General features: G+C 44.0%; 1 protein-coding gene across 2 annotated transcripts in view; it reads left to right on the forward strand.

Moving 5' to 3' along the window:
- Positions 1-3,077: 3,077 nt before the first annotated feature.
- The window catches only part of LOC144494107 (uncharacterized), a 28,722-nt gene continuing 13,062 nt past the window's right edge, over positions 3,078-18,737 (forward strand). For both annotated transcript variants that reach the window (XR_013497822.1, XM_078213691.1), the window contains exons 1-4: positions 3,078-3,319; positions 4,690-4,788; positions 6,466-6,611; positions 14,856-14,926. Coding sequence is in view for 1 of the 2 variants with exons in the window: in XM_078213691.1 (XP_078069817.1) it covers positions 3,093-3,319; positions 4,690-4,788; positions 6,466-6,611; positions 14,856-14,926 (543 nt within the window). In the remaining variant the exon portion in view is untranslated. The remainder of the gene's footprint in view (positions 3,320-4,689; positions 4,789-6,465; positions 6,612-14,855; positions 14,927-18,737) is intronic.

Here is an 18,737-nt window from a genome sequence, read left to right on the forward strand (position 1 = left end):
TGATCTCCCAGAGAGTAACTCAGAGTGGATTCTTGCTTTGTATTTTAACCTAATTGCAGGCACTTTTATACTGGCCTCCTTTCATGTTTATTGGCAGGAGCCTGGTGTGTGTGAACAATGGCTCCCAGTATACATACTGTTACACCTGTTTTGTAGATCAGCAGCAGGCTTTGTAAATTGAGTTATAAAATGGCCAGGTGCTCTTGAGATTGTGTGTTTCTGAAGCTCAGGACTGTGGCAGCCAGCTGAAATTCCCTGATAAAACTCTCAAGGTTCACGAACACTGGTGGCTGGGAAAATCCAGCTTTAACAGGTCTTTCACGCCATCATTCCCAGCAGCCTTCCACTGAGTGGCAGCTAGTCACAAGAGACCCATGTTTCAGAATCTATGGCACTAGCTTTGGAATCTGGAGTGTAAGAAGACCAAACTAAATGGCCCCTTTCTCTCATTTAGAGGTCTACACAATTATGAGAAGCATATATAGGGTGTATGGTCAGAGGCTTTTTCTCAGGGTGGAAAGGTCAACTACAAGAGGGCACAGGTTCAAGATGAGAGATAGTAAGTTTAGGGGAGATGGGTGGGGAAAGATTTTTCACACAGAGGATGGTGGGTGCTTGGAACGCACTGCCAGTGGAGGTGGTGGAAGCAGGCATATTAGCAACATTCAAGGCATATCTTGCTAGACACATGAACGGGAGATGAACACAGGGAAAGAAACCGCGTATGGGCAATAAGTAATGGGTCTAAATATGGATTCGGAATTGGCGCAGCCTTGGTGGGCTGAAGGGTCTGTTCCTGTGCCGTATTGTTCTTTGTTCTCTCATCCTGACCTATTATCTATAGAAATAACACTAGCTATTTATTCATTTGGATAGGTAGATCATGGATTCCACATCCTTTTTTGCATCAATCTGTTCTAACATTAGTTAACAACTGGGTCTACAGATGCTGCCTGACTGCTGCAAACTTCCAACATTTTCTTTTTGCTTGAGGCCATCACCTGGCAAAACCTGGCCAAAAGGAATCACTTCGTATTTTTGAGATCACAAAGTGATTAAAGTTAATATCTTTGTCAGTAAAGTATTGGTCTCTGCAAGAAGAGTATTGGAATTCAGGTTATCAATGTCAATTAGCCCTTTAACTGCTTAATCCAAAATGATTTGAAATATTACACCTTATTGGTGATGGTGGTTCTATTTAATCAGTATAAGTAAGACTTGGCACATGCTAATGTCTGAGCAGTAACATCAAAGCTCAACAGTGTTGCCAATAAGGTCTAGGTAGAGGTGTCATTTCTATGTCCCCGGTCAACAGTTTTTACTGTTTGGTCAATGAAGGCCCAAACCACAATTCCCATGTACTATTGCATCAGTCAATGTTGCACATCTCTACAATCTCTGTGCTCAGGGAACCTCATAGTATACTTCCGTTACACAGCAAAGCCTATGGAGACTGATTAAACCCAATTGTTACCTCAATATTACTTGAATGACCAATTACAAAAGATGTCATTTTTCCATCTACCCACCTAGGGCAGGTCAGTGTCTCATGATTCCCAACCTCATTTTTTTTTTCCTACTCTCAGAGCCTTATCAACACCTTTACACTCCAATGCAAAATTTGGCTAAAGCACGAAAAACCAGGAAAACAGCCTTGGCTACTTGGCTACTTGGTCTCCAATTTATCCATATCTCGGCCTCTGAGATTCTGCTAAGGCGTTTATCTTTTCATACTCACACAGCGGTCTGTGTGAGTATGAAAAGTGTTTCCATGTTCTGTTAGATTTCACCTGAAGCCTACATTTTTACTGTTTGGTCAATGAAGGCCCAAACCACAATTCCCATCATCCCATCTCTCATCTGCCCTAACCCAGGGAGTATCATGAGCAATAATTAAAAAACAAGAGTTCAATGGAAAAGGATGGGAAAAGGAGCATGGATAGAGGGATGATGGAAGAGGAGGGAAAAGGGGAAAGGAGGAGGAACTGGCAAAGGGGAAATTGGATAGGAAGGGAAGGATCAAAGGTAGGGAAACTATTGCAGTGGGAGAAGGACAAGGCAACAAACTCTCAGCAGGAGGGAAGTCCAGTGAACAATCCTTCTCTTTGACAAACAGTGAGTGATCACCCCTTGCATCCTGTAGGTCACAATTTATCCTATGGTTCATCCTGCCAACAGACCATTGGTTTTCCAACAGACTTCAATCCTGGCATCCAGAACTTCCATCTGAAATAGTGCTCAACTTCCCTGCTCCTATATGTCGAGTTTGTCTAGTAATGATAACTCATCTCAAGCTTATAATAATGGGCAGATCTCCCACCAATTATTCCAGGTATTTCTCTCTCAGTATCCATTACCTGCCCATTTACCACTCGGAGACCAAACTTGTCCCATACAAATCAAAATAGAGATTGGATAGCCTGAGATAGTGGGAGGAGTCTGGTCATGGGAAGATGTGGAGGGGAGGAAGTGTCTATGTAGTTCTGGGACCGACTATGTTGCCTTGGGAAAGAGAATTAGGACCAGAAGAAGTCCATACATGCCTGGGTAAATAAAGGGTACACGAGGACAGGACTAGCTGCCTCACTCTGCTTAGAAAAATTGTTTTAAACATGGGGAAATAGTACAAATTGCTCATGTGGAAAGTATTTTGGCAGCCTTGGATACTAAACAAGGGGTGACCTTGAGGTACTGTGAGGTTAATTAAATTTCCTACAATGCTCTTCAAGCATGTTTTGTATAATTAAGAGCAGTTGCAGATCTGTCATCCTTGGCCAAAGTTAATCAATATTTTGCACGATCACATCCATGATGTAAAATAAGTTCGCAGCAGATTTGAAAAGCATTTTTGGAACATTTAACAGTGGCCTTTATTGAAAAGCGTCTTACAGGAGCATCAAGCTTTTAAAACTGATCAAACAATTGCATTAATCTTGAATAGCCCAGAGCTTTCTATATAATGTTTAATTAACACTTATGAGTTTCCAGAACCTAAGGCCAAATCAAGCTTGCAAATGTTCTTTAGAATTTGGTTTAATCCAAATCCCCTCACTGAAGCACGACACATCTTTTAAATTAAATATTATTTAACAATGAAAAGTCGAATGAGTTTTTTTTTCATTTTTGCTTTATATTGGGGACTAAACATTTTTTGTTGCATTTTGCGTTTTGAGGATCCAGAGAGATTTGACTGGAACAGCTGCAAGTTTCATATTCATAAATGCAAAGAATCAACAGGACGTGTGGTGATGTATAGGCAACTAGGCCTCAACGACTCCTTCACCTTAGAAGCCTCATTCTCCGGAGCAGTGAAAGGACGGTAAGATAGTCACTGTGCCATTAATGGATCGCACATTTCTAAATATAACAGTACATATAATTATTATATATATATATATATATATATATATAAATTTTAAAAAACAGGAGGGTAAATTCAGTGGTCACAGGAAGTTCAGGACAGAAAACTGGATGACAACTTTGCAGACATATGAGCTTCTGCTAAGAGTACAGGATGGTTGACTTCACCCTTGAGTGACAAAGTGAAGTAACGCACCAGAACACATTGGTAGACCAATGTAATAATCTGCTGAAGAAGAATGTTTGTACAGCCCCTGGAGGCTAAAGTCTGTCCTCCGGGGCGGGAAGAAGAATTGTAGGACTTAACCCAATATACTAGCAATTGTTCATCAACAGACAGTTGGCAAAGGAGTGAGACCAGGGCTTCTTGCCTGAGCTCTCTGCTCAGGATTTGCAAGTGCCACAGAGATTCAAATTAAGTGAGGTTTATCTCAACTACTTTTAAATACTTTTTTTCAATACTCAGCTACTTTTATTAGTCTCTCGGGGCTAATACATTCTTCCATCAATCCTTTCTGGAGAGGGATTCCTTTTTTGCTTAAGTAGTGCACTCTTGGGCTGCTAATTTGGAACCTGTCCAGTGAAAAACTAGTTAGACTTATAAAGTCTCCAAACTCAAAATGGCAGACATAGGGGTGATATTCCAGGCTGCAAAATGAAACTTAACTTCAGTTCTTTGCACCTCCAAGACCCGGGGGACTGACATTTGTTTGTTTAGATTTTGAATGGACAGAAAGTGGTAGTAATCAACTTTTATTAACTCTCCAGAAAATCTTGAAGCTTTCATTATTTTACAGGAGGAAAGGAGAGGTAAAGGGGGTGGAGTAGATGGACTGGAAAAGAGATGAAAAATAAGGAAAAAACTGGAATACAGGGCCTCTTGATTTTTTTGTTTATAGGGACGGGATCTAATTTCTTGTTCTGTTTTGTGTGGGACTTCCACTTTTTGCAAACATAGGGATCTCCATGGCAGGGGTCTTATTGTTATGTGTCAGAGTACCTCACTTTCTTGTGTATGGTGTTGGGTGAACCCTTTTTTTTGTCTGTGTGGGGCTACCCACACTTTTTGCATATGGGGTGGGGGGTTTATTTATGTGGGCTAGATTTATGTGTCGTTATATGATTTGGACAAGGGTATCCTGGCCCATAATTTCAAATCGTTAGACATCACTCACCGAGAGGAAGAGGAAGAGGATCATGGAGACATGGTGGCTCTGCGAGGGGGGCGGTTGAAAATCTCGACACAATCTGCCACCATGCTCATATAGCTTATGGGAAAACTCTCACACTGCAATTTCCATTTCTGACATGTGTTTCTCGTTTCTTCAGACTTGCTGTGCGTCATTTCAATGTAAACGATTATATGTCAATCGGAAAAACATTTTGTGAGGGCATTATGGACTATATTAGTCTGGATGAAAATCCCTTGTAAGTTCTGGAATTTATAACTGGTTTTAACACATCACAAAAATGTAGAGGTCAAAGAGCAGATTTTCTTGCCCCAGCCCTTGCCGTAGTGCTGGGTATCCATGAATGCAAAGAATCAATGATTCCTTCACCGAAGAAGCTTCATTCTCAGGAGCAGTAAAAGCATAAGATCGCCACTGTGCCTTTAATGGATCTCACTGTTTCTCCCCAAACTCAAGAGCACCAAACTCAACACTCCCCTGGACCATGTACATAGCTTCCCCAGCTAAAGAAGGGCCCAGCATCTGAGGGTCAAGAAAGGAAAGAATGGCAGATCTCTTGAGCCAGCAATTGCATATTGGGCTTCAACAGCGAAAAGTTCTTAAATAGATTTCAACACCTTGAAGCTTGGTGACATTGCAGGAGGTGGGGACGTGGGGGTTGCAAGGAGATGTAGGAATTTACAGAAGTTCACTGATCTTAAAATCTTCAGTCTACTCCTGAGGGAAAAGCTGGGTAGTTAAAGTCTGGAGGCAGGCTATGGCACCATGCTGTTTGGATGCATTTGCACTGCCCAACAGGCAGTAATATACTGAGAAATGAGGGCTGGAACACCAGCTTCCATCTCATTAACATAGCTCCATTAATGAACCTACACCGACTGTAGATGCAAACCAAAATCAGACCCGCCTCCAGCCAAGAAAGCCCAACTAATCACCGTGCCAACGTAAAGGAGCTCAGGCATTGATGGAGTGCTGCTGGAAAGCTGAATTCTAATATCGACACGTACATGCACACACACACACACACACACACACTCACTCTCACGTCTCTCACACACCTCTCTCTCTCTCTTACACACACCTCTCCTTCTCTCACACATAGACCACACTCTCTCCTACACCCACTCACCTCTCTCTTACACACACACCCACACACACACCTCTTTCTCTTACACACCCACTCATCTTTCTCTCTCTTACTCACACACGTCCCTCTCTTAAACACACGGACAAACCCTCAACCCTCTCTTTCAAATGCTAGTGATTCCTGTTCACTCTGCACCCCGACCCTTGCCCTGTTTTCCCCCTTTCCACCCTCTCACTCCCACGCACCCCATGATGGCCGCCTTCTCTGTCACTTCTGCGCATGCTCCACATCATCCCGTTCTCCAATCTTGCCATTACTCTGTCGTTGGCACTCCCGGTCACTCCACTGGCCCAACCACTCCACACGCCGCTGTCCCCATCACTCCGCTGTCCGCTCTTCCTGTCACTCTGCTGTCCATGCTCCCCTCATTCCATTCTCCCCATCTCTCCGCTCTCCCCATCTCTCCGCTCTCCCCATCTCTCCGCTCTCCCCATCTCTCCGCTCTCCCCATCTCTCCACTCTCCCATTCATTGTATTATCAGCTGTCATTTTATTTTTTTAAATATAAATATTTGGGAAAAAACTAATCTATTTTGAGCCGCATTCTTCCTTGTTATGCAGATTAGAAATGCTGCTGTCACATTAATGTCTTTTAATTTCAGTTATAATATAAATATTATATTATTGCTAATTAACATATTTTGCAATTATGCATAAATATTTCCTGGCAGACTTGCAATTTTGAGACAAGGCCGTAATTCTCTGTCATGATGTACCGCTAATATGTTAATAGTCAAGATTTAATCCTCTGCTAATTTGTTTTTGTAGGAAACTTAATGAAGTAATTCTGAATTTGACAAATTCGATGACAAGAAATCAAAGAAGGGACAGCGCTCCTACAGTCAATTCAGACTTCAGTTTGTTTGCAGAAGAAGATAAAGGACAGAAATATGGATTAACTAGTTCAGATTCTGGTAAATTATAGAACAATAGTGTATTAAATGGGAATACACTCCAGTTGCAGTCATGCTTAAGCAATTTCTTTACTTTTGGATTTAATTTCTACTTGGGTAAGTAGAACTTCAGATGTTAGGTATGGTTGAGAACTAGGAATACTTGTACAGAAATAATAGAAGTGGCTGTAAAATACTGTGATACCTCATCACAATTTCTATGTGTAAAAGTGAAATACTACAAACGTTGAAAATCTGAAATAAAAACACAAAAATCTGGAAATACTCAGCAGGTCTGGCAACCATCAATGGAGAGAGGAACAGGTTTAGCTTTTCAGATTGATGATTTTTCTACTGAATACTTCCAGCAGAAACCTTAGGGGCGATTCTTCGAGCCCGCCCTGCCCGGCTAGATCTCGGCACTGACAGATCGGCACATGCGCAGTGGGCCACTCGGCACTCTGCTGCCGGCCTCTCCAGCAGGAATAGGCCCCGCCCACTGATTTTCAGTGTGAATCTTGCTCGGGCACTCAGCAGTGCTCAGAGTGTGGGAGATTCATTTTGAAAATCCCGCTAAAAATATCGTCGGGATTTACTCCAGTTTTCACGCAAATTCAGCACTTACAATTTTTTGGGGAGAATTGCCCCCCCTTTTCTATTTATTTCAATTTGTTCTCGCTTGCCTTATTTTTGGTCTATTAAACTTCAGTTTGTATATAAATAGCTTCTTTTTATATACAAACTGTTAACATATAGCAAGAGCATTTTTATGCAGGCTGGACTTTGTACATTTTAAAGAGATTCTTCCATGTCTTGAGTAAAGATACCTTTCATTTTATTACAATTATTAAGTTTTTTTAGTTTGTTAGATTATAGAACTGTGTCTTTAAATTTAAGGTTAAAATGAAGGGGGTCATGTGACCAGTTTTGAAGCCTGCTTCACAATGTGCCTGGGACAGTTAAAGATCAAAGGGAGAAGATGGTGCAAGGTGTTCGGATTGGAGACAATACACAAAGGGTAGGCTCTGAGGGCCAATTCTCCCATCTGGGTTCAGGCCCGGGGGCATGGTCGAGTACAGGGAGTGTTTCTCGCTACGGAGGCCCATGGGAAACCACTCCATATCTTCCATCCCTGACATGATTCATTTTGCATCCTCTTCCATGGTAGGGCAGGTATGTTGGGACAAATCCTGCCTTCATACCTAGGTTCCATATTGATCCACATCACTGACCACCATTGAAGAAAGAAGATGGACTTCCAGGAACATTCTGAGGCTGGAAGATGAATCTCCTCGAAGACACTGAAGTTGGAAGATCCAACTGAAAGATGCTTCCCCCAACCACTGCTGTGGTGTTCCAGGGTCCAGGCTTACAGGTGGCCTTGATCCTGAATTCCAAAGGAAGCTGTTGGCCTTCTTCAGGTAAGTTCTGACTTTACCACACCATGTTGGTTCAGACATCGGAAGATCACACTGTAAATTCATGCCGATGTGAAACCAATCCTTGGACCTCCTGCTAAGTTCTCCTCCCTCGCATCCCCCCCTCCTCCAGAATGAACCCGCTGGCAGGAGCATGGGAGAATTCTGCTCTGAGTCTCCCAAAGTTTCAGAAAGGTGTTGAAAGTATCAGGCATTAAATGACTGTCCATTTACTTCCAAGATGGAAAAGGGTTGGGGCTAAGAATAGATAATGAGCATTTCTACCTCAATGCAAGCTAATATGTTTCTCATTGCCATAGGGAAGAGTGCAGAAGAAGTCATTTTTGAGATCAGGTAACAGGCTTCCCTATTAATCAATGAATATCACAGCCAGAAAGCAGTTATGTGTGGGCAGCAGAGAGAAGAGGCTGCATGGCTTTGCAAACTACCATAGCCAGATATGGGAGGGAAATGAGCTCTAGTTGAAGAGATGCATCCCACAACAGTCTAAAGATTCGAGGAGATATGCTCTGTTCAGCACAGATTAGAAGAGGCACGGTAGCACAGTGGTTAGCACTGCTGCTTCACAGCACCAGGGACCCAGGTTCGATTCCCGGCTTGGGTCACTGTCTGTGTGGAGTTTGCACGTTCTCCCCGTGTCTGCGTGGGTTTCCTCCGGGTGCTCCGGTTTCCTCCCACATTCTGAAAAACGTGCTGGTTAGGTGCATTGACCCGAACAGGCGCCGGAATGTGGCGACTAGGGGAATTTCACAGTAACTCCATTGCAGTATTAATGTAAGCATTACTTGCGACTAATAAAAAAACTTTTAATGATCGTGATGAGCTTTACTTTTAGTCAGATTAGGAAATCCAAAAACTAAGGAAAGTCCCTGGAAGTGGTCACTCGGAGATATTGCCCAGCAAAATGGGGAAATGCAACCTCATTGGAAGCTGGTAGAAACTGTGGACTGGTTGTTATAAGAACTCTAATTGCATGGAGAGTGGATGATAAGTATAAAAGAGGACATTCCTTCCTATAGTTTAAAATATAAGTTGCCCACAAAGGGAAGGTAGTGTTTGGTCAATAATGCTTTTAGTCATTTATTACAGTAAAAGTCGTAAAGCATGAAATTATGTGTCATCCTTTTCGGATGTGTACTGGAAGTTCAAATGTCTTTTTAAACGTTATCAGTCTCTTTGGGATCATAACAGCTTTAAAAGATTCAACATTATGATTTGTTCCACTTTATTCTTAGATCTTGTTCCCCATGAATCTTTTCTATACTTTCTGAGAAACAAAGATCTTGCAACTAATGATCAATCCACAATGATTCAGCTTAAGAGACTGCAACTATCAAGCTGGATTCAAGCAATGTAACTGATGGTCGTTGAAAGATGGGTGAATTCAGAACAATCAGTAGCAGCGCAAGCTTTGAAATGTTGGTCAAGAATGTTCTGACCGGCAAAACTGACATTTTCATCAATGGTTACATCAAGAAGTCATCTTAAAATCTTAGAATCTTAAAATGACTACATCAAGAAGTGACAGGGAAAACCATTTGTTGTTGATCAGAGAAATGACCAGCAGAAGCAAGTTCCATTTTTATCAGAATGATATTGCCCTCTAGAGGACAATGGTACACTTTGATGCAGTTTTCATCGTTAGAATCTGGGCTAACGAAAACAAAAGTTTGTCAAAATGTTCTTTTTCCATACTGACAGTGTCAGTGTAATTGTTTTTGGCAGTTTCTGCAAGCTCCAGGCTTATTCACTGACCTGTGAATGACAACCCAAATCACTCCAATTTGCTCATTCCAAAATCTTAAAATGAACAGCAAGAGCTGAGAGAAAGATGAAAACTGTAGGGTGCTTGATGGTAGATTTAGGCTCATTTTGAACTAAATTTAGCTACAGGCATTTCTGTACTGTGAATATTGATGAGCAAAATGATATCAAACAGCAAGTTCCTTCCCACATAACTATGCATTTTGTCAGCAATTATTCCATGGGTGGGCCGTCTTTCTTTTCAGCAGGGGTCTGGTGTTCGTTTGAATATGCACACAATTCAAAACTTTGAGATTTTTCTACATTTAAACATCTAAAATATCTGAATCAGAATTAGAACATAGAACATAGAACAGTACAGCACAGAACAGGCCCTTCGGCCCACGATGTTGTGCCGAGCTTTATCTGAAACCAAGATCAAGCTATCCCACTCCCTATCATCCTGGTGTGCTCCATGTGCCTGTCCAATAACCGCTTAAATGTTTCTAAAGTGTCTGACTCCACTATCACTGCAGGCAGTCCATTCCACACCCCAACCACTCTCTGCGTAAAGAACCTACCTCTGATATCCGTCCTGTATCTCCCACCACGAACCCTATAGTTATGCCCCCTTGTAATAGCTCCATCCACCCGAGGAAATAGTCTTTGAACGTTCACTCTATCTATCCCCTTCATCATTTTATACACCTCTATTAAGTCTCCCCTCAGCCTCCTCCGCTCCAGAGAGAATAGCCCTAGCTCCCTCAACCTTTCCTCATATGACCTACCCTCCAAACCAGGCAGCATCCTGGTAAATCTCCTCTGCACTCCTTCCAGCGCTTCCACATCCTTCCTATAGTGAGGTGACCAGAACTGCACACAATATTCCAAATGTGGTCTCACCAAGGTCCTGTACAGTTGCAGCATAACCCCACGGCTCTTAAACTCCAACCCCCTGTTAATAAAAGCTAACACACTACAGGCCTTCTTCACAGCTCTATCCACTTGAGTGGCAACCTTTAGAGATCTGTGGATATGGACCCCAAGATCTCTCTGTTCCTCCACAGTCTTCAGAACCCTACCTTTGACCCTGTAATCCACATTTAAATTTGTCCTACCAAAATGAATCACCTCACATTTATCAGGGTTAAACTCCATTTGCCATTTTGCAGCCCAGCTTTGCATCCTATCTATGTCTCTTTGCAGCCTACAACAGCCCTCCACCTCATCCACTACTCCACCAATCTTGGTGTCATCAGCAAATTTACTGATCCACCCTTCAGCCCCCTCCTCTAAGTCATTAATAAAAATCACAAAGAGCAGAGGACCAAGCACTGATCCCTGCGGCACACCGCTAGCAACCTGCCTCCAATCCGAAAATTTTCCATCGACCACCACCCTCTGTCTTCGGTCAGACAGCCAGTTGCCTATCCAATCGGCCAACTTTCCCTCTATCCCACACCTCCTCACTTTCATCATAAGCCGACCATGGGGGACCTTATCAAACGCCTTACTAAAATCCATGTATATGACATCAACTGCCCTACCTTCATCAACACACTTAGTTACCTCCTCAAAAAATTCTATCAAATTTGTGAGGCACGACTTGCCCTTCACGAATCCGTGCTGACTATCTCGGATTAATCCGCATCTTTCTAAATGGTCGTAAATCCCATCCCTAAGGACCCTTTCCATCAATTTACCAACCACCGAAGTAAGACTAACCGGTCTATAATTACCAGGGTCATTTCTATTCCCTTTCTTAAACAGAGGAACAACATTCGCCACTCTCCAGTCCTCTGGCACCATCCCCGTGGACAGCGAGGACCCAAAGATCAACGCCAAAGGCTCTGCAATCTCATCCCTTGCCTCCCAAAGAATCCTAGGATACATTTCATCAGGCCCAGGGGACTTATCGACCTTCAGTTTATTCAAAACTGCCAAGACATCCTCCCTCCGAACATCTATTTCCTCCAGCCTATTAGCCTGTAACACCTTCTCTTCCTCAAAAACATGGCCCCTCTCCTTGGTGAACACTGAAGAAAAGTATTCATTCATCACCTCGCCTATCTCTACTGACTCCATACACAAGTTCCCACTACTGTCCTTGACCGGCCCTAACCTCACCCTGGTCATTCTTTTATTCCTCACATAAGAGTAAAAAGCCTTGGGGTTTTCCTTGATCCGACCCGCCAAGGACTTCTCATGTCCCCTCCTAGCTCTCCTAATCCCCTTTTTCAGCTCATTCCTTGCTAACTTGTAACCCTCAATCGAGCCATCTGAACCTTGTTTCCTCATCCCTACATAAGCTTCCCTCTTCCTTTTCACAAGACATTCCACCTCTTTTGTGAACCATGGTTCCCTCACTCGGCCATTTCCTCCCTGCCTGACAGGAACATACCTATCAATTCTCGCAGGCCTCAGCCGTGACTCAGTTGGTTGCATTCTCACGTCTTGAGTCACAAGGTTCTGGGCTGAGTCCCACTCCAGGACTTGAGTGTAAACATCAAGGTTAATATCCCTCTGTTGTGCTACTGAAGGAGTGCTGCACAGTCGGGGGTGCTGTCTTTTGGAATAGCTGCTAAATCTAGGACACATTTGCCTGACTGGATGAATGTATGGAACTATATTGAAGAAGACTTGGCTTGTTATCCCCAGTGCCCTGGCCATTATCCTTCAATCAACAAAAACCAGCTCTGACGAAGGGTCATGCTGATTTGAAACATTGGCTCTGTTCTCTCTCCACGGATTCTGTCAAACCTACTGAAATTTTTCAGCATTTTCTGTTTTTGTTTCAGATTCCAGCGCCCACAGCATTGTGCCTTTATCACGAAAATGGATTATCTGGTCATCGTCACATTGTTGTTTGTGGGAGTTTACATTGTGCAAATTGGCTGTCAAATTTTTTTACATTACAACAAACTGTGCACAGTACTTCACAAATATTTCACTGGCTGTGAAGTGTTTTGAGCAGCCTGGTGGTTATATAACGCATGTTTTTATCCTTTTTTTCCTTTCCACAAACGGCCCCAAAATGTGATTTCACTTTGGCTGGCATGTTAACATGCAGCCAACCTGAAACGAGTGCTGGGAAAGGCTCCACATTGCTGGGGAGGGTAGGAAGAGGGCGGACGCTGAGATAAGGGAGGGTGCAGACGGGCTCTTCTAATGTGCTCCTTCAGGGGAGCAGCCCGGTGTCAGGGAGCTGCAGACCTGTAAAAATTACATTGCCACGGCAAAAAACTATGCAAATGTGTGTAGGCAGCACATCCAAACACAAAGCTCAGTCCCCGGACACCTTTTAAAATTTTATTGCAGCCCTGACATTTCATCCCACGCTGGGTCGAGGTTGAATCTAAAACGTAAACATCGCCTGACCCGCCAACCATAAAAGCAGATGGGTCAGATAAGATTGTGTTCAATTGGTACTTTAATGGGCTTAATTGCCCGCTTGATTATTGACAGGCGCGCTTCTGATATTCGCACGCACCCCTTGACCAAAATATTGCCCATGCATGATGTCATCGGGAAGTGCACACAACAACTTCTCACGCACACCTGCCTGAGCAATGTAAAATTGTGGCTACTGTGTCTTTCTTCTTCATTGTAAGTTGTAGCATAATTAATGGATTATTCATAGTCTGTTGTTTTCTCCCTTCCCCTTTTAAATCCTTTACTTTTATTATTAGCCAGGCCACACAGCATGCCACAGCCAAGTGTAACTGACTTGGTCCTGGGCTTCTGGGAGTCAAACTATAAATCAAGATACTTAAGTGAGGATCCGGGAGTTTCCCCACTTGTGTTTTTGTCCTTTGCAAAGCAGATTGTCTGTTTAGCATATCACACCTGAGATTCGGAGGTAGTGTTTTGGAGATACGCATCATACGGGTGAATCTCCGACCATAGGTGGTGGTCCTCCCAACATGATGTTTTTTCTATTAAATGAGGATGAAGCACTGGAGTTTCTGGGGTGACACAAAACTGATGATACTGGGGAAGAAAAGGTAGAAGGGCCAGTCCCAGTGGTTGGTCTGTCCTGAGCATCTGTACCTTCCCTGTTTCCTTCATGATGTGGAGTTGCCGGTGTTGGACTGGGTGTGCACCTGAAGGAACAGTGCTCTGAAAGCTCATGCTATCAAATAAACCTGTTGGACTTTAACCCGATGTTGTGAGACTACTTACTGTTTCCTTCATTAAGAGCACAGACGCGTGTACAAGCAACCTGTTGTTACCGCATCATATGCTACTCACCATACATCACATTTTGTGCCTCAGTCTAACTAATCCTTATCTCCTCTTCCTCTGGATGAAATACCTCCAGATGTTGCCAAGGAGGAAGTAAGTGGACAAGAAACTCAAGCATCTATAAAGCTCACTGTGGTGGCTCCAAAATACCATTCATCAATCGATGAGATCCACAGAGAAGACATTAACTATGGACCTCAGACCCCATGGGATCTTATGTGGGGCCTGACTTCAACGACATCCTGTGATCTGTGGTGGGCAGGAAGTTGGGAGGGTGCAGGTCAATCTGGAATACCCTTTGACTTCAAAATGCATTTTTCACTCTGGATGGCAAGATACGTGAGCACTGGTTCCATGATTCTTCTGCTGGGCTGGGGAACACCTAACCTGGGAGTCAACTTAACCTGGCCACCCTCTCCCTGTGTCATTGACTCAAGAGTCTACTGAACATTCCTTTATCTGGGTGTAAGGGAGTTGAGATATTTCACAGACCTATTCTTAGAACAAATGTGCTCTTACAGCTTTTAGTTGACTTGAATTGTTCTATTCCATTGGTTACATATCCACCTGGATATCTAAGGAATGAAATATTTTGGAACTGCAGAAATTAAAAAAAGGGATGAGTACCTGTTTGTTATTGTCATTAGAATCCCAGCAAAGCTAGCAGCAGCAAAAAATAATACTTTCTGGCTATTGGGCGGACATACAAAAATCAATGAATTGTGCTTCATGGTTGATCAGAAAGTATTTCAGTTATCTCACATCCAGCAATGGAGAGAAAATTAATTAATGTCGTTAAAATCCTTAGTATATCCAGCATTTTCTGTTTTTATTTCAGATTCCGAATCTAACTTGACTCAACTGGATGAGGTAAAAGGAAAAGTAAAACTAAACAGCGATAATGAAGAGGTGAGGTACCTGAACAAAGCTGTCCTGCTCTGTCAATCTAAACAGCTATATTTCAGTGTGAGTCGGATCACTGCAAATGCAGATCCTGTTTACTGCTAAATGTTTAACAGTCTTTACTGACACAATGTTCTAATCATTGATGCTGCTAAATTTACTGTGTTAAAACATTGTCATCCAGAACTGAATAGAATCATAGAATCCCTACAGTGTAGGAGGCCATTCAGCCCATCGATCTGCACCGACTCTCTGAAGAGCATCTTATCCAGGTCCCCATGCTCACACTAATCCCATACTGATGCACTATCAACACCCAGAGACGGAATCTGGAATAATAGGCTTTTATTAACTATAAAAGGGAACTAACTCTACAGTGAACTCTAACCGAGGGACCGGACCAGAATGAGGCGAAGGGGAGGAGCAGCCACCTTTATACCCCAGTGAACAGGGGAGGAGCCTCAGGCAGCACCGGTAGGGGTGTGTCCAGTCATCAGAACATAACAGTGGTTATCAGGACATAACAGTGGTTTACCACACATACCCCGCGCATTTACACCACTAATCTATCTAACCTACACATTTTTGGACACTAAAAGGGGGCGGCACTGTAGCACAGTGGTTAGCACTGCTGCTTCACAGCTCCAGGGACCTGGGTTCGATTCCCGGCTTGGGTCACTGTCTGTGTGGAGTTTGCACATTCTCCTCGTGTCTGCGTGGGTTTCCTCCGGGTGCTCCGGTTTCCTCCCACAGTCCAAAGATGTGCGGGTTAGGTTGATTGGCTATGCTAAAATTGCCCCTTAGTGTCCTGGGATGCGTGGACTAGCGGGTAAAATATGTAGGGATATGGGGGTGGGATTGTGGACGGTGCAGACTCGATGGGCCGAATGGCCTCTTTCTGTACTGTAGGGTTTCTATGATTTCTATGAAAAGGGCAATTTAGCATAGCCAATCAACCTAACCTTCATATGTTTGGACTGTGGGAGGAAACTGGAGTTCCTGGAGGAAACCCATGCAGACACAGTGTGTGTGTGCACAAGAGAGTGGGTGTTTGCATCAGAGAAAGGGTGTGTGTGCAAGAGTGTGTCAGAGAGTGTGTGTGTGTGTGCACACAGGAATGGTGACCTCCTCAGCCTCAGACAGTGGCCCCAGCCCCGACTCCAGGCAATGGCTCTATCCTTGACCTCAGGCGACCTCAAATTTACATTCACTAGTCAGTGGAATGGGACAGGGAGAATGGGTGAGTATCTGATCTGGGGTAGAAACCAGATGCTAAGGAGAGGGTGGTGGGGAGGGTGACACTGATGTGGGGAGAGAGGAAATGGCTGCTGGCGTGTGTGTGCACAAGAGAGATGGTAAGTGTGCAAGAGAGAGAAAGTGTGTGTATGTGAGAGAGAGGGAGAGGGTGTGTGAGAGAGAGGGAGAGGGTGTGTGAGAGAGAGGGAGAGGGTGTGTGAGAGAGAGGGAGAGGGTGTGTGAAAGAGAGGGAGAGGGTGTGTGTGAGAGAGAGGGAGGGGGTGTGTGAGAGAGGGAGAGGGTGTGTATGAGAGCAGGAGAGGGTGTGAGAGAGAGAGAGCGGGAGAGGATGTGTGAGAGAGAGAGCGGGAGAGGATGTATGTGAGAGCAGGAGAGGGTGTGTGAGAGAGAGAGCAGGAGAGTGTGTGTGAGCGTGTGTGTGAGAGAGTGTGTGTATGTGAGAGTGAGTGCGTGTGTGAGAGAGAGAGTGCGTGTGTGTGAGAGAGAAAATGTGTGCAAGAGAGAGAGTGTGCGCGAGAGAGAGAATGTGTCTGTGTGAAACAGAGTGGGCAGGATTCTCTGCGCATTCACACCTTCATGCCAGTGGGATTCTCTGGTCCCATGGTAGTGAACAGAAATTTGGCTGAGCACCAAATTCTCCAAGCTTACTGCCAGCAGCAACGGCGCGTAAACGGCCGGAGAATTCTGGCCAGTGTGTGTGCAGGAGAGCAAGAGCACTTGTGCGAGAGAGAGAGAGAGTGCACGTGCGCGAGAGAGAGCGAGACGGTCTGTGCACGTGAGAGAGTAGACAGCGTGCGAGAGAGAAAGACAGTGTGCATATATGAGAGAATGTGTGTGAGAGAGACAGCGAGAGAGACAGTGAGAGATTCAGTGAGAGAGCCTACTGAGTGCTCAGAGTTGGAGTTAGTGCTGTCACCTGCTCACAGCTGGTGGGCGAGACTGGGTGCAGTGAGATGGGAGACAGAAGGTGCTGTTTGGTGCTCAGAACTGTGGCCTTCCCAGACTTCTATTGGTGAGAGGCAGTGTGAGATTCTGGATGAGTGTGCAGGGTGAGTGTAAAACACTGAGGGCAGGATTTTACAGCCTCACTCGTCCCAAAACCATAAAATCCCACCTGAGGCCAACGGACCTTTCCATGGTCCAGCCCTCGCCTGCTCCGATTGCATTAATTCCTAGGGCGGGCTAAATTCCGGCTCGAGTGTGAGGAGATGAGTGTCACTCTGTCTTATGCCCAACCTCAGTTTTCTCACTCACTCTCACCACCACACACCAGCACATACACATGCACCCACTCATTCACCCACACATACCCTCTCTCACCCTCTGGATTTTTATTACTTACTCTTTTTCAACTTAATTTTTCTGCTATGGCGTTGCTGTACTCTTCCTCAGTAATTATTTATCTCCTTAAATCCTCAACTTATTTTTTGAATTTCAGTTTATTGTTGTGCCAAACGTTATGATTCTGAAACTTGCTCATCGGCCCCTTGAGTGAGAAAAATATAGCATTTATTGCCCATTCCTAATTGCCCTCGTGAAGGTGCTGGTGAGCTGTCTTCTTGAACTGCTACAGCACTTGCAGTGTAGGTACACCCACAGTGCTGTTAGCGAGAGAGTTCCAGGATTTTGATCCAGCGACAGTGAAGGAACAGTGATATATTTCCATGTCAGGATGGTGAGTGGCTTGGAGGGCAACTTCCAGGCAGTAGTGTTCCCAGGTACCTGTTGCACTTGTTTATCTAAATGTTAATGGTCGTGGGTTTGGAAGGTGCTGCCTAAGGAGCCTTGGTGAGTTTCTGCAGTGCATCTTATAAATGGTACACACTGCTGCCATAGTTCGTCAGTGGTGGAGGGAGTGAATGGAAGGGGTGCCAATCAAACTGCTTTGTCCTGAATGGTGTCAAGCTTCTTGAGTATAGCTGGATCTGCACCCATCCAGGTAAGAATTTCATCTGAATTACCTGAAGATAGACAGAAACTGGCCTCTCTTCATTACTGTTTGTTGGTCTGTCGTTCTTTTTGTCTGTGAACAATAATCTAAAAATTAATGGATGAATTTCAATGGAACTTGGTAGATAGATAGGATATGGCCCAAGGAAGAACTGATTAGTTTGTGATGAGGATCTGGAAGTTTGTAAAGGATCCATTAACATTAGGAGTCTGAGTGATCTGACTTTTTTTTAGAACGTTCTGGATTGTCTCAGCTGCTGTGGTAGATTTTGTCATGGCTATCAAAATGTGATGATGTGGAGATGCCGGCGTTGGACTGGGGCAAACACAATAAGAAGTCTAACAACACCAGGTTAAAGTCCAACAGGTTTATTTGGTAGCAAAGGCCACTAGCTTTCGGAACAGGCTGTTCCTTCGTCAGGTGGGTGGGAGTTCTGATCACAAACCCTGTTTGCCCTGTGAGATGGATGCTCTTAATAAAAATATATATTTTTAACTTTGTAGTAAGGAAAACATCAACCAGGCAAGGAAAGGCCTCAAGGAAGAGCTGCATAATTGTAATAGCATTGAGTTAACACACTGATGGAGGAATGCAGTCTACCGAGTGCCC

Source organism: Mustelus asterias, chromosome 5, assembly GCF_964213995.1.
Source record: "Mustelus asterias chromosome 5, sMusAst1.hap1.1, whole genome shotgun sequence".
NCBI classification, from domain to species: Eukaryota; Metazoa; Chordata; class Chondrichthyes; order Carcharhiniformes; family Triakidae; genus Mustelus; species Mustelus asterias.